Consider the following 14,816-nt stretch of genomic DNA (forward strand, 5'->3'; position numbering starts at 1 on the left):
GGTAAACAACGGGTGAGTGGAACCAGAAATTAATTAACCAAAACTGGTAAGTTGGAAATTAGGTGAACAAGATGGGTTACTCTACCCGGTACTCAGAGTGTTTAAAAGACACTAGGGAGGATCAAAAGGGCTTGAAGATAGGTTGAGGGAAAGGAGCAAGCTTTGTTATCGTGGCTGACAAAACAACACCTCCAGGGACTGTGGAATGTACCATGACTCTGTTAGACCTTCATCCTCCTGGCTCTGAGAGATGTCCTGACTAGGCCAGAGAGATGGGCCCAGAAGACACCACCAGTTCTGGCTCAATCCTTTACACCACCTGAATGTTAGGACTTTGGTTTCTGTTGTCTCTGCTTTCCAGGTGACCTTTTCTTACCCTAGCTCTCTCCCTTTGCTTCCTATTTACTGAGAATTTGGTTTAGCAAAGCAAGACAGTGTCTCTTGCAGCAGTGCTGTGAACCTGTACCTAGTAAGACAACCAAAAGCAATGCCTTAACCAGCCCAGTGCTGGTACAAGTTTTCCAGGTCTGATTGTCTAATCAGACTGTAATGTCTAATGAGCCTGTGATTCTCAAGCAGTGAGGCAGCAAGTGACAATCAACACCAGAGGCAGAAGTTGCATTTTCTATCTTTGCTGTTCCTTTCACTCCCATTTTGCATGTGTGTCTTTTTTGTCTTTATGGAAACAGGCTCGGACTTCAGCAATGACAGCAATAAGAGCAGCTCCAGCACATCTCAGTTCACTTTCTTTACCTCAGAAAAAACAGCTGATACTGTCTAAAAACTCACCAATCCCACCCCCCCACCATAAAAACTGTGTACATGGAATAAGGGGATATCATAAAGTGTTAAATAAGGCTTTAATTTGGACATTTAAAGTGCTTTACTAGTCTTCCCTTTTAGGGTCTTTATTTAGACTTTTAATATTCGTGCATTTGCCACAGGGCTAAGAAGGCTGAGAGCTCTATACTGGAACCCACAAACCATGTTGAAAGCATCCAGTGTTGTGCAGCAACGGATCATGTGAACTTGTTTGAATGTCTGGGACTATTTATTCCATCAAAATCAACACAACCTCTCCCATCCTCCTGTTAGCAGAGCTATAGTAGAGCTTTGTCTGTTGTACTCGGGACGCACCATTTAAGAGTGAGATGGTGCTTGGGCTAATGTTGTTTCATCCAGCATTAACTAAGCCAGAGCCTCTTTGTGCAATTGGGAGGTTAGTGCCTTTGAATGCCTCTCCTGGTAGCTCTGGCGCTCCTGCAAGACAAGCTTCTGAGAGGTGAGAATGATGCTGCATGGGTGGCATCTTCTCCCTTCATCCCATGCTTCTCTAGAGTTTGCCTGTTTGGCTTTGATGGCCTTTTCGCAGGGGGGAAGCAATGTGTGTCAGGCTTTCATGGTGTCACAATGAGTGTCTTTTCCATTGACAACAAAAGACTTCTCCACAGGAAGATACAGGTGCAGACCTGGTTATCAGATGCCAGCTTTGCTGCAGATCTGTTATTTTTATTGCACAGGTTGAAAATGAATATGGAAGCTATTTTGCCTGTGATTACGATTACCTTCGTTACCTTCAGAAGCTCTTCCATCACCATCTTGGGGATGAGGTGGTGCTATTTACAACAGATGGAGCAAGCAAATCTTTCCTGAGGTGTGGAACTCTGCAGGGTCTTTTCGCAACTGTGGACTTTCCACCAGGTGAGTGGCAGCTGTTTGTAGCAATATAACCGGGCCAATGTTTGTTCACTTGTAGCAAAGCTGGTGGTCTCCCTGACGGCTGGGTTTAAGTCGTGATCTGACATCTGATTAAACATACAGAGAAACAGTTCTTGAACTGTGGGTTGATAGGGACCTCAAAATGGGTTGCAACTCTGTTTCAGTAGGGCTTGCCAGGGGTGCCATTAGACTTCCTGGGCACATTACCCCATAGCGTAAGCATGCAGAATTAAGAGAGTATGGAGCTTGTGAAGAGTGCCCCATCCAAAAAGGGGACTTATCATTTATCCATTGAAACTGCTCAACTTTGGCAGCGTAAGAGGTTTCCTGGGCCTCAGTCTAACCTGAAGGTAGGTCAGTTTCCAAATGCCTTCAGCCTGGGACCTCCCTTGTGAATTGTTCTTTGTGGTAAGGGGTATGTTTGTAGTCTGTCCATATGTTCATGGGAAAAAAATCTACCTTACACATTTCTACTTCATGGATGTCATCTGTTAAATAGTGCAGGTTGAACCTCTCTAGTCCGGCACTATCCATAATCCAGCATGATTTGAGTTAGCTGGATATCCACTTACTATGGGTGTAGCCAAGTTTCCCGTGGTCCCATAAAGTTTGTTTCTAGCTATCAGTCCTGATTCTCAGGGCTCTGTACTGTTTAGATGTAATTTACTCCTACACGTCTTCTAAGAACCTAGAGGGATAGTCGTGTTAGTCTGTAGTTTCACAAATAACAAGTGATGCTGTAGCTAAGAGCCCAATAAGCCATGTGCGTTCTGGTAATGTTGCTAGAAAATACTGGCCTCCCATGGTTTGGCAAAGTCTCTTGTTCATTGCCAGTCAGGTCCCAAGGTTGCCGGAGTAGAGAAGTTCAACCTGTAATGACTTAGAGTTGAATCTCCAAATCTGACTGGCCAGTTTCCTGCCTTTTACACGTCCCACCAATCTACTTTAAACTAAGGTCTTCATTTTAAAAAGTGACTAGTGGTTTTTGGGTGCCTGAATTCTTGGGGGGGCCAGGTTTTCAGAAACCACTGCACACTCACACTCAGATAACAAGGCCCCTTTCCAGCATCTCAAGTTGGACCACCAAAATCACTAACCTCTTCTGAAAATTTAGGCCTGGCTACCTACCTGGGCTTCTGCTGATGCAAGGAAGAGCCACTGCATCCCACTTTCTGCCGCTGAAAGCAAAAGACTGAAATAGTATGATTATTGCAGCTTAGCTTTGTTTTTCATTTGCAGGTAGTAATGTCACAGCAGCATTTTTATCTCAAAGAAGCAGTGAACCCACAGGCCCCTTGGTATGTTGTTGTTTTTTTAAATTTTAATGTCCACAGATTCTTAATTTTATGATAGTAACAAAAAACAAAGGATTGACAGCAGTACTGTATGGTGCTTGAGGTGCCTGGGTACATGGGACACTGGAACCCCTGTATTATGATGAGGCAAAGGTTGGGAACACTGACTCTGTACGTCTGTGCCATGCTGCAGTTCAGTGGTCCCTGACTGCTGTCCTGTGGAGTATTTTTGGCCTTAGAAGATCCCAGTTGGTTTTGGTTTTTCCCAGCCAAGGAAAGTATGTACAAAGCAGCCAGAACAGTAAGGTAGGGCTAATTAGTTAAGTGAGTCAAGTGTGCATGGGAGTGGAATTTAGAGACAGAATTAATACGGTGGGTTAAAAACTGCCTCCTGTTTTTAACTAGATTTTTATACAAGTTAATGGGATGTGAGCTGGCTAGGAGCCATTTCGACACCTTATCTGCTCTGAAAGAAGAACTCAACCTTAGCTAAGGGACTGCCTCATTTCCTGTGGGTGAATGGCTTTCCATGTAGTTCCCTGTGCTTATAGTAATTACTTGAATATGATTCAAATGCATTTAGCTGCCTTTTTTTCTTATTGCTAGTAACATAAATTTACCTTAAAATAACTTAACATCTAATTTCGATATTGCTTCCTTTTTGTATTTATTTCTCTACTGCCATCCATCCCCTACCCCCACTTTTCCCTGTTCTCTCCACAAACCTACACATTTCACCTGGGCAGGTAAATTCTGAGTTCTATACTGGCTGGCTGGATCACTGGGGACACCCTCATTCTGTTGTGTCAACAGAGAAGATAGCAAAAACTCTGAATGAAATCTTGGCACAGGGTGCTAATGTTAACCTGTAAGTACCTGTTCCGGAGAGGATTTGTTTTAATGAAGAGGTTTGAGTAAGGTGGGAGCCAGCAAAGCCTGTTTTGATGATTTTATTGTTTTTTTTTTTCTTTAGGTACATGTTTCTTGGTGGGACCAATTTTGCCTATTGGAATGGTAAGAAACAATTAGAGAAAAGGGTCTTGCTTTCCAGTTCCAGTCAAGGCCCATGCACACTCCAAGCGTTCAGCCTCTAGGTCCCCCATGTTCTAAATCAATTTGGTATTCGTTTTCTCAGCACACACAGATAAGTGCTCTTAAAGGCCGCTGCTGCTGGTAGATTGGGTGTCAAAGAGCCCTTGAACTAAAAAGTGCTGGAGCTTGTCTCCTGCTATACCTCCGGTGCAGGAGTGACACTTTAGCAGCACTACACCTCTGCCTGTCACCACTTGGTTCTCTATAGCTTTGATTCACGAGCACACTTAAGCATATGCATAATTCAGTTCCAGTTCAGGGCATTTCTTAAGCATATGCCTAACTCCAGCAGAGTCAGTGACGTGATCAGGATGTTAAGCTCTGTCCTGAATAGGGGCGGTTTCCTGAAGGGGACCCAAGCTTAATTACTAGACTCAGGGTACATCTACATTTGCCAGTCAGTGTTGATCTTTCAGGGTTTGATTTTGCACATCTAGTGGGGATTCACAAAAGCAAACTATCAGGGCTCAATAGTCCACCCCTGTACTCCTTATTATCATGAGGACAAAAGGGAGGTCTGTGGGAGAGTTTATCTCAGCAACTCTCACAGGATAAGTCTATGCTAGGGAAATAAGTCAGTTTCAGATATGCAATTCTAGCTATGGCACTGGTGTAGCTAGAATTGATGTATTGGAATCTACTTCCCTCGTGAAGACTGAGCCTCTCGAGTCTTGCATCAACATCCCTTACTACACGTGATAGTGTGGAGTACAAGGGTCGATGGCCAAGCCCAGAGAAGTCGATTTGCCACATCTTCACCAGACATACAAAATCGAACTCCAGAAGATCAAACCAGCACATTGATCTTTTGGTAAGTGTAGACATACCCTTAGTGAGGACAGCCAGATAAGTTGACCCTCGATAAGTTGATTCCAGCTACGCAAGTGTAGTAACTGGTATGCATATCTAGGATCGACTTTCAGGTCTAGTGTAGACCTGACCTTTGACACCTTGCTGTGAACAAAGAAATTTGTGACGGAATGAAACAAGTCTACACAACTATTCCACTGGGGGAGGGGACTAGAGAATTTCCATCAATTGGCTTTGATTACTTATTTTTTTATTTTTCACAGGCGCAAACATGCCATATGCATCACAGCCTACCAGTTATGACTATGACGCTCCCCTGAGTGAAGCAGGGGACCTCACTGGCAAATATTTTGCTCTGAGAGAAGTCATTGGAAGGGTGAGTTTTCACAAAAGACGAGGTTCTTACAATACTTCTTTAAAAAAATTGTGTGAGCTCTCATGGTTTTGCCATAGGGTAGGTTGCTTCCTGATTTATTACCAGATTTTGAAGGCTTAGTATTTTTAATTAGTAAATGTTGATTTCATTGTGCATATACTAACCCATGAAAATAGGTAAGAACAGAAGTGTATGGCGGGGCATGATTAAAGATAGTGCTGGCTGAGGACTTGCAGTAAAACCTGGTTATCTGGCATTTGGAAAACTGTCACATTTGGTTAACTGGTAGGCCCAGCTGGGGCCTCTGGCCATGGGCCAGTGTCCCATTGCCACAGAACCAGCTGCCCACTGCCCGGCTGGGATGAGGGGTAGGACAGGACTGGCTCCTGTCCCCAGGTCTAATAACTGGTGCATTTTATTATCTCATTCCCCAGGGACGCTGGATAATAAAGCTCGTACTGTATGTAGGCATTGATTGAAAGATGTTTACTTCACATATTTTGACATGGGATGCTGAAGATTTATATATTAGAGGTTATACAGCTTTAACTTTTTGAATCTCAGACTCTCCTCTTCTTAAATTGTTGTTCTATGACTCCTCCACAGTTCCCCCCAACTGTGAATAGATAAAACAGGGAAAATGCTTAAAAATAAACCTGAATGTTCTCTGTCAATTATTAAAAAAAATTCTGCCAATCTCTGGATGATCCATTTCAGATATTGGACTGTGCTTCTGCTTTTAGCGGTGCTTGAGCTCTTTGCTTGTTGTGTAGGAAAATCACCCAAGCGAGACTTCCAAACTTTGTTGTGCACTCTGGGTTTTGTGCTCTCTTGCAGATGAACAGATTTTCCCTTCATAACTTCACAAACAAAAACCGTGGCTGAACTGAAGATTTTGAATCTGAACTTTGAACATCCCAAAATTCAGGACTGTTCAGTACAAGCACTTGCTTTGGGCCTCTTTCTATGTTGAAGCATAACTTAAGTTGTTGGGTTTATTTTTTGTATCTGTTAAAAGGCAGCTGTGGATTATTAACCTTATCTGTTTTCATAAGCTTGACTTTCCAAGTCTCACGACATCTTGATAGTTTTATATTGCCTCCCTTAAAGTATGGTTTTCCTTAGTCATCTTTGTGTGGCTTCTCTTGCCAATGAACTTCACAAAATACTTTGCTGTTCTTGAGTCCCTCAAAGTGAGGGCCTATCTGAAATGTGAGCTTAGTTTTTGTACGTGAACCAGGGAGATAGCACTTTGTGCAGAGAGCTGGTTTGGATAAGATCTGAAGTGTTGCAAGCACTGCCAACTTTTGTAGGCCAGACTGGTAGCTACAACTTTTACATTGTGGTTTGTTTAGCTTTTACCCTGTATACGCACAGGATCTAAATAGACTTTTCCTGTCTGTGGTGTGGGTTCAAAATCAGTAACAATATAACTCCTTAGAATCACATGCTGAGATAAAATGTTTAAAAAGAGACATGTCCTGTAATGAATATCTGCATTCAAAATGCCAGATTTGTTGCAAGCATAACATCTAGTGAGCCCCTGTAGGTTTTTTTTGGAAGGGCAGGGAGAGGAGAAGTGCTCAGTGTCATTGTTTTCTTGGCCTAAAATACCTCTTTGAGCTGCCTATAACTTTCTTTTTTTTTTGACTGTATGATCCATGTTTGATGGTATTTTATGAATGCTTGAGCGGAACTGGTTGAACCATTTTTAAGTACAAAGAGTGAGGAAGAAGTGGAGTCATGCAAGCATCCGGAGAGAGCTAACTCTTTTTTTTTTAAACAGTGCTACCATGGTAGCAGTTGAAACACGTCAGGGAAATACGTTGGATGTAGGGACTGCTTTGCCATTCTGTTTTGGCTTGTCTTTTAAAAACATGCGGCTCATTCCGAGTGTCTCTTGGCTTTTTTGCCTCTGATACGCTTGGTCTGCTCCGGTGCTTTTTTGCTACCATTTCGACCGCAGCCATGCAGCACAACCACATGGCATAGCTGCAGACAACATGGAAAGAAGGGGATTTTCCAGGATTTTCCAGAGCACAGTGGACAGAAGCATTCTTTCGCCAATCTAGGCTCATCTACATGGGGAGTTAGTTTGGTTTCACGCTCCTGAGTGCTGTCGCTGTGGCAGCCTGACTTTTAAGAAGAGAGCAGTCCTGGGTCTCCTTCTGTGGCTTTACTCGCACTCGTTCAGAGACTCACAGGCTTTCACAGAACAACACCCAGAGCAACCTCCTGGCTTACATGTGCTTTGGTCAGCGTGGGCCACATTCCACAGACCGGGGTGGTGTCATGTGCCTTTGTCTGTGGGAGGAGGCCACTATTGTTTCAGTTACCTGGTTTGTAAAGGAACTTAACTGTTTGCTACAACTATCTTAAATGAAGAGGCCCAGTTCTGCGTCACGTAGTGTCTTTAAGGCCTGGTCTGTGCTATGGCTTGGGTGGGGTGTGGTGCTTGAGCTAAGTTCCATAACTTCAGCTGTGTGAGCACATTTCCCATCTTGTTGCAGTGTCTATGGGAGTGCAGAACACCACAGCAGAGTCACTGTTGCAAGGCCTCACATGACCACACGTGGGAAATGAGCCCAGCAGTACTTCCTAGCATATTCTGTCAATGGGGGATGCTGACAATAAACACAGGACTCGTCATTGTTATAACAGACTTGGTTCTGAAGCCCCAACCTCCCGTCAGTGATACTGCATAGCAGTGGAGCGCTTGGTGGGGACGCTGCATGGAGAAAGAGAAGTTACTCACCGTAGTAATGGTGGTTCTTCAAGATGTGTCCCCGTGGGTGCTCCACATTAGGTGTCGGGCTCGCCCCGGCGCTGCAGGTCGGATCTTTCCAGCAGTTTCTGCCGGACTGCACAAGCGCCGGTGCGCGCCGCTCCCTTGTGCGCTCCCGGCCACGTGCGCGATCCGGTCCCCGCCAGTTCCTTGACCAACCGCCTCGGATGCTCCTGCAAAACACTAAACAGAGATCCGAAGTGGGGAGGATGGGCGGGTGGTGGAGCACCCACGGGGACACATCTCGAAGAACCACCGTTACTACGGTGAGTAACTTCTCTTTCTTCTACGAGTGTCCCCGTGGGTGCTCCACGTTAGGTGACTACCCAGCAGTAACCCAAGATAGGAGGTGGGTAATCGGATTATGTGCAGCTTGTCCCCGAGAGGACCGCTGTCGAGAGACGGGTATCCTCTGGGAATACCCTGTGAAGGGCGTAATGTTTGGCGAAGGTGTCGTAGGATGACCAGGTCGCCGCTCTGCAAATGTCTTTTAGCGCAACACCCTTGAAAAAGGCTGTTGATGCCGCCACCGCCCTAGTGGAGTGAGCCCTGGGCGGGGCCAGTAAAGGAGTCTTTTTGAGTTCGTAGCACATTTTTATACAGGATACAATGTGCTTCGAGATTCTCTGCGAAGAGAGACCTTCTCCTTTTGATTTGAGAGCGAGAGAGACTAGGAGTCTATCCGTTTTCCGGAAGGACTTAGTCCTGTCTATATAGAAAGCCAGCGTCCTCCTCATGTCCAGGAGGTGTAGGCGCGCCTCTATGTTAGAGTTATGAGGCTTTGGATAACGAGGGTAAAACTATAGGTTCGTTAATATGAAACTCTGAAGAAACTTTGGGAACAAAGGCTGGATGCAGCCGTAAGGTTACCGCCTCCTTGGAAAATACTGTGCAGGGTGGCGTTGCCATAACTGCTGCAAGCTCGCTCACCCTGCGAGCTGACGTGATTGCGAGAAGAAAGGTAGTCTTTATCGTAAGGAGACGGAGGGAAACCGTGGCTAAAGGTTCAAACGGTGGTCCCGTTAGCGCACTGAGCACCAGGTCCAAGCTCCACGAAGGTGGAAGCGGTTTCCGAGGGAGGTATAGGTTTACCAGCCCTTTGAGGAACCTGGTAACCATGGGATGGGCAAACACCATGTGCCCTTCCTCTTCATGTCTGAAAGCCGAAATAGCGGCAAGGTGGACCTTTAACGAGGATAGGGAGAGTCCTCCTCTCTTGAGGTCCAGTAAATACTCTAATATTACAGGTATAGGCACAGCAAGGGGGGCTAACTGTTTGGTAGAACACCATGCAGTGAATTGAGTCCATTTCTGCTTGTAGGTCTTCCTGGTGGAAGTCCTCCTGCTACTTTCTAGGGCTTGTTGCACTTCCTCCGTACATGTGCTCTCTAGGGAGCTGAGCCATGGATTAACCATGCTTGTAGTCGTAGAATGGTCGGAGGCGATGGTGGAATAATAGCTTCGGATGACATTGCGCGATGGTGGTGATGGTGCAGCCCTGGATCTGTGTGTCAAACTTGTGGCCTTTGGCCCTGCCCCGAGGATGCACGGCTGTGTTGGGAACGTTGCCTGGGAGTTCTGTATTGCTGGTTCTGTTGATGTCGCCCTTGCTCATAACCCCTGTGGTACTGGGGACGCTGTGGTTGATACTGGTACCGTCTTTGCTGAGGGTAATACTTTTTCTTCTTGTATGGAGGGGTGTAAATCCCCCAGGTCCTAAGAGTAGCTCTTGACTCTTTACTGGAATGAAGGACCGAGTCGGTTGATTCAGCAAACAGCTTCTGCGTGTCAAAGGGGAGATCGACGATCTTCACCTGCAAATCCCTCGGGATACCCGATGTTTGGAGCCAGGACTCCCTGCGCATGACCACTGCCGTAGCTGTTGAGTGCGTTGCCGTGTCCGCTACGTCTAGGGCGATCTGAACTCCCGTCCTCGACGCTGCGTAGCCTTCCTGCACAATGGCCTTGAGCACCAGCTTCTTGTCCTCTGGAAGCGAGTCCATGAGGGAAGTCAGCCTGGAGTAGTTGTCAAAATTATGATTCGCTGGATGCGCTGCGTAATTCGCCATTCTCAACAGTAGGGTAGAGGAGGAGTAGACCTTTCTGCCGAACAACTCTAGTTTCTTGGCGTCTTTGTCCGTTCCCCCTGTCTTGAACTGAGAAGTTCTCGACCTCTGTTGAGACAATTCCACCACCAGAGAATTTGGTTGCGGGTGGCTGAACAGGAACTCCATGCCCTTCGCCAGGACGAAGTACTTCTTGTCCGCTCTCTTGTTTATAGGCGGAATGGACGCAGGGGTCTGCCATATCGTGGTGGCGGACTCCATGATTGCTTCGTCGAGTGATATAGCTATTTTGGAGGAGGCAGGAGGTCTCAGGGTTTTAAGGAGCTTATGGTGTTTCTCCTGCACCTCTGCTGTTTGGATGCCTTGCGTGAAGGCCACCCTTTTAAACAGCTCTTGGAACTGTTTGAGATCGTCCGGAGGATGGACGTCCCCTGGGGCCGTGGCCTCGTCAGGGGAAGATAGCGAGGAACCGCTAGGGTAAGCCTCTCTGGACCCCTCTGGGTCCTGTTGACGGTGATACATCCGCTCGCTGGAAGCTCGTGAGGGAAAATCTCGGGGTTCCAGAATCACCTCCCCTTGAGATGTCTGTGTGTCTGTCCCCGTTCGCGATTGCCCTCGGGGATATGGAACTGTCTGGGGAGATCTGTCCCTGGGAGTATGCCTATGGTGTCTATGCCCCGCGTGATAAGGGTGACCATGGCAACATGGGCACTGCTCCTGAGATGGGGACCTGGACCACTCTCGAGGCGCATACCCCCTGCGCCTGGGGGAGCGAGATCGTCTGGATAATTGAGATACTGGAGAGACTGACTTTTGGTAGTACTCCAAGGGTTCAAAGCCCAAAAAGGGCGAAGGTGGTCCGAGCCATGGTGAGGCTGGCTGTAGGAACGGGGATGGGGGCTCAGGATAGGCTGGGGGTGACCCCTGCCTTCTTGTTGGGGTCCGCAGCTTGAGCGGAGGGCTCAGAGCGAGCAGCCCTGCAGCCCTGTCTGGAGAAGGGCTGCGGTGCCGGGTTTTCTGTGCTGCCTTTCCCCTCCCCTGCGGGGCTGGCTCTGCCCCCTTTTGCGTCGGGGATCTCGGCCCCGTTGTCTGCGCCGCGCTCGGCACGCTCCGCTGTGGTGCCGCGCGGGTGGTCTCCCCCCGTGCCTGCAGGCCGCGTGCCTGCGCGCTCTGCACCGCCGGTTCCCCGGGCATCGGTGCCGCTGCCTGCGGTGCCGCCGGTTCCGGCGCTTGCCTGGCCGCCGCCCTGCCAGCGGTGTGGGGCGGCTGTTTGATTATCGGAGGCTCCGCCTCTGCCACGTACGTCTCCGCGCCGCCGCCGCTCAGCTGTTTCTTGGCGTCTTTGTCCGTTCCCCCTGTCTTGACCTCTGTTGAGACGATTCCACCACCAGAGAATTTGGTTGCGGGTTGCTACAGAAATCTTCCCTCGGAATCACAAGCACACACGTACACCTCTAAATGAGCACCCACAGGGGCAGACCTCTCAAAGAATCATCATTACTGCGTAACCTCCTCTCGTGCCCAACCTGTGCCAATGCTTAGTGCATGCACACTTACTGATTTTTTTCAAATCCCATGGGCTATTTTAGTATCTCCCCCCAGTCTGGTGGTATTGCGCATGCAGGAGTAGCTGATTTGAATGGATGTGACCTCCGATCGTGCATAGCTGCTGAGGTAGGGCTAGGAGCATGCATCTTGTGCAAGACATAACAGCCTAGTGGTGAACAGCAAATCGGGTCGCAAGCTGGAATTTTTTATTGAAAAGAGAAAAACAAACCTAGGAAACCTGGGGGGCCGGGGGGAATGGTGGTGAGAGACTTAAAAATGCCAAGTGAGGTACTCCAGAGTGAGGGAATGCTTAAGGCCATGCAGCCAATCTTGATGAAGACACATGGTGCTGGAGTTATGGCACCTCAGTGCACAGTCAGGACCTGGATCAGTGAATGGGGCAGGGATGCAAAGTGAGTAAAATGAGTTCTGCAGAGCTCTGGTTTTTTTAACTGTGTCTGTTTGCAGTTGCCACTGCGCTTGTCTGGAGTAACTAAGAACTTGTCTGGTGGCTCGGAGAACACATTTGGGCCCTCAGTGGGCAGAACGGGAGGTGTAGTGGATGAGGCAGAGGCTTGTTGATACTGGCAGGCCCCAGCGAGGTATCATAATGTACCAAAACCTGCTTGGAAGAACGGGTGGTTTCAAAAACTGAGAATGGTTTTATGAGAGTTGAAGAGAGCAGGCTCAGGCAACTATTTGCCCATTTATTTAGGTTCTTATAAAGGCTCCTGTTTCTGAGTTACTGTTAAACACGTGTGGTGTGTAATCAAATCGGGTAGATTTTAATACTTCTCTTTTCAGAACTACTATAAATAGATTCCTTGCAGATCTCTGAAAAATTGTACGTTTGGTCAAATCTGTCTTTATTTTGGTCTCGTTATTCTTTATTTATGTTACAGAATGTTAGATGAGGATTTGGTTAAAATGTGGTTCCTGTTCAAGTTTCATTTGGTCTCTCTTATTTTTCCAGTATAAGCCCTTACCTGAGGGCCCTGTCCCGCCAACAACACCCAAATATGCATATGGGCAAGTGGCAATGGAGAAGGTAAATGTTTTTTGTTACCCTGTAGGTGTCTCTGTGTGCATACATATTTCTTGGTAAAGAATGTTTTTATAAGGGTGGAATGACCTTCTCTGGTCACTGTAGAGGAGAGAATACGGTAAACCCTCGATTCAACAGACTTCAGAAATAATGGACGTGGTCTGCCGCTGCCTCCACTACCCCCAAATAAATGCTGGTAACTCACCAGAGCCACTGCTGGGGCTGGAGGAGTTGCTGGGGCCGGAGGAGGGAAATTTGGTTTCTGTGGGAGTGCCAGCCTCGGGTGGGTGGTGAGTGGCTTGTGGAAGGTGAGCCCAGAGCCTCTGCTCTATGAACAGCACAAAGACCCCACTGCTGAGCTCTCTGTCCCAAGCCCTCTGTGTTCCTCCCAGGTCGCAGACAGAACGCCCCCTAGTGCGCCTTGCGAGGTGCCTCCAGTCCTGCAGATTCTGCTGTAACAGACTTTCAGCGTTAGCGGACATCCCTACCCCCCATTAGCCCATTAAATAGAGGGTTTACTGTAGAAACTAGGGGGGAAAAGGCTCCTTACACAGACTCTCTTGGGAAGGAGGATAGAGAGCATTGGGTCACAGACTGTCGTCCACAGCTGCCTTGCAGATGGACCGTGAGTCTTGGGACTTCCCACCCCCCAGCTGGGTGCCCGGGCGAGCACTCCAGCCGCACAGTGCCCTCTCCCACCACCAGGTGCTTGCCCAGCATAAGTTTCCTGCTGTGGGTGAGGGTGGGGGAAGCCTCGAGCCCCATGGGCTGGATCCGGCCTGGGGGAGAAGCAGCGTGGCTCTGTCTCTGCCAGTTCCCCTTTCCCCGGCTGGTGGACTGCACCCATGGAAACCACTCGCCGGAGGGTCTCCCCTTGACCATATTTCAGCCAGTGGGACCCATGGAGGGTGGTACCTGGGAGCGGTCGGGAGCAACAGTGTCAGCCCCGTTTCCCTTCATGGCCAGTCCCTGCCCCACCATCCCCCTCTTTTCACCTCCCCCCTCAGAACTCCCCACCTCTGCCCCCCTCCTCACTCGGACCGACCCCCTGTCCCCATGATTGTCTCCTGCACCTCCCTCTTGCTCAGCTCTCCCACATCCCCAGCCTGCTTCTGTACCCGCCCATCCCCAGCTGGGCCCTCCCTGCTTTCCAGACCTCCCACCTCTGTCCTCTCCTGCACCCTCTCTCAGGCCCAGACACCTCACCCCCAGCTCTCTCCTGCACCCTCCCACCTCTCCAGACACCCCCCTTAGGGCACTCCAGTACCCTACCTCCCACCCAGACCCTCATCGTCACCCTATCACACTCTCTGGCATCCACCTTCCACACACTGAACCCCTCAGTTTTGGCTTCACCTCAGAGCCCAGAGAGGGGCTCACAAAGGCTGCTAACCCCAGGACCCCAAAAGAGTTAATCTGGCCTGTGGGAAGCCCTGAAGCTTGTTCCTCCCTGTTCCCCTTTCCTTCCCCCTGCTGTAGAGCTGGAGCACCAGGGGAGTGAGGTGTCTCAGTTGGGGCCACATCAGTAAGGACTTGGTTTTCTTTGTTGCCTCTCACTTGTGGCCCCTGACTGATTTTTCCATAGATCAGTGTCCCCAGACCCACAAAAGGTTCCTACCTCTGCTATAAATAACGACAATGTTGAAACCTTTCTTTTTGTGGGGAGGGGCGCATAAATTAATATTTTGTTTAAAACAAAGTTCGATAAACTAACATAAGAAGTTAAAGCACTAAATCTGTTTAATTTTTTACTATTAATATTTCCTTTCTTATCAGTTATACATGTTGCCTTGTGTTATATCTCCAGTAGCCTAATACAAATAATTTAACAGTTAAATTATTTAGAGACAAACAAAGGCCTTTTGTCGTCATTGCTGGCCGTCTGCAGAAAAGTTAGTGTTGGGTGGGGTGGGTCATAGGCCAAAAAGCTTGAGAATCACTGATCTAGAGCATGGGAGTAGACGACAGGACTTCTGACCTCTCCTCCTGGCTCTCCCATTTTCTGGCTGTGTGAATTTAAGAAAATCTGTTAACCCCAATCTCAGTTTCCCTTTCTGTAAAAGGAGAGGCTGATAATTTT

At 48.1% G+C, this 14,816-nt stretch overlaps 1 protein-coding gene across 2 annotated transcripts in view; it reads left to right on the forward strand.

Annotated features, from left to right (window-relative positions):
- The window catches only part of GLB1 (galactosidase beta 1), a 152,213-nt gene that overhangs the window by 34,219 nt on the left and 103,178 nt on the right, over positions 1 to 14,816 (forward strand). For both annotated transcript variants that reach the window (XM_074988215.1, XM_074988214.1), the window contains exons 6-11: positions 1,521 to 1,701; positions 2,959 to 3,017; positions 3,761 to 3,882; positions 3,988 to 4,028; positions 5,180 to 5,292; positions 12,665 to 12,739. In XM_074988215.1, the coding sequence (XP_074844316.1) occupies positions 1,521 to 1,701; positions 2,959 to 3,017; positions 3,761 to 3,882; positions 3,988 to 4,028; positions 5,180 to 5,292; positions 12,665 to 12,739 (591 nt within the window). The remainder of the gene's footprint in view (positions 1 to 1,520; positions 1,702 to 2,958; positions 3,018 to 3,760; positions 3,883 to 3,987; positions 4,029 to 5,179; positions 5,293 to 12,664; positions 12,740 to 14,816) is intronic.

Source organism: Carettochelys insculpta, chromosome 2 (assembly GCF_033958435.1).
Source record: "Carettochelys insculpta isolate YL-2023 chromosome 2, ASM3395843v1, whole genome shotgun sequence".
In the NCBI taxonomy this organism is placed as follows: Eukaryota; Metazoa; Chordata; order Testudines; family Carettochelyidae; genus Carettochelys; species Carettochelys insculpta.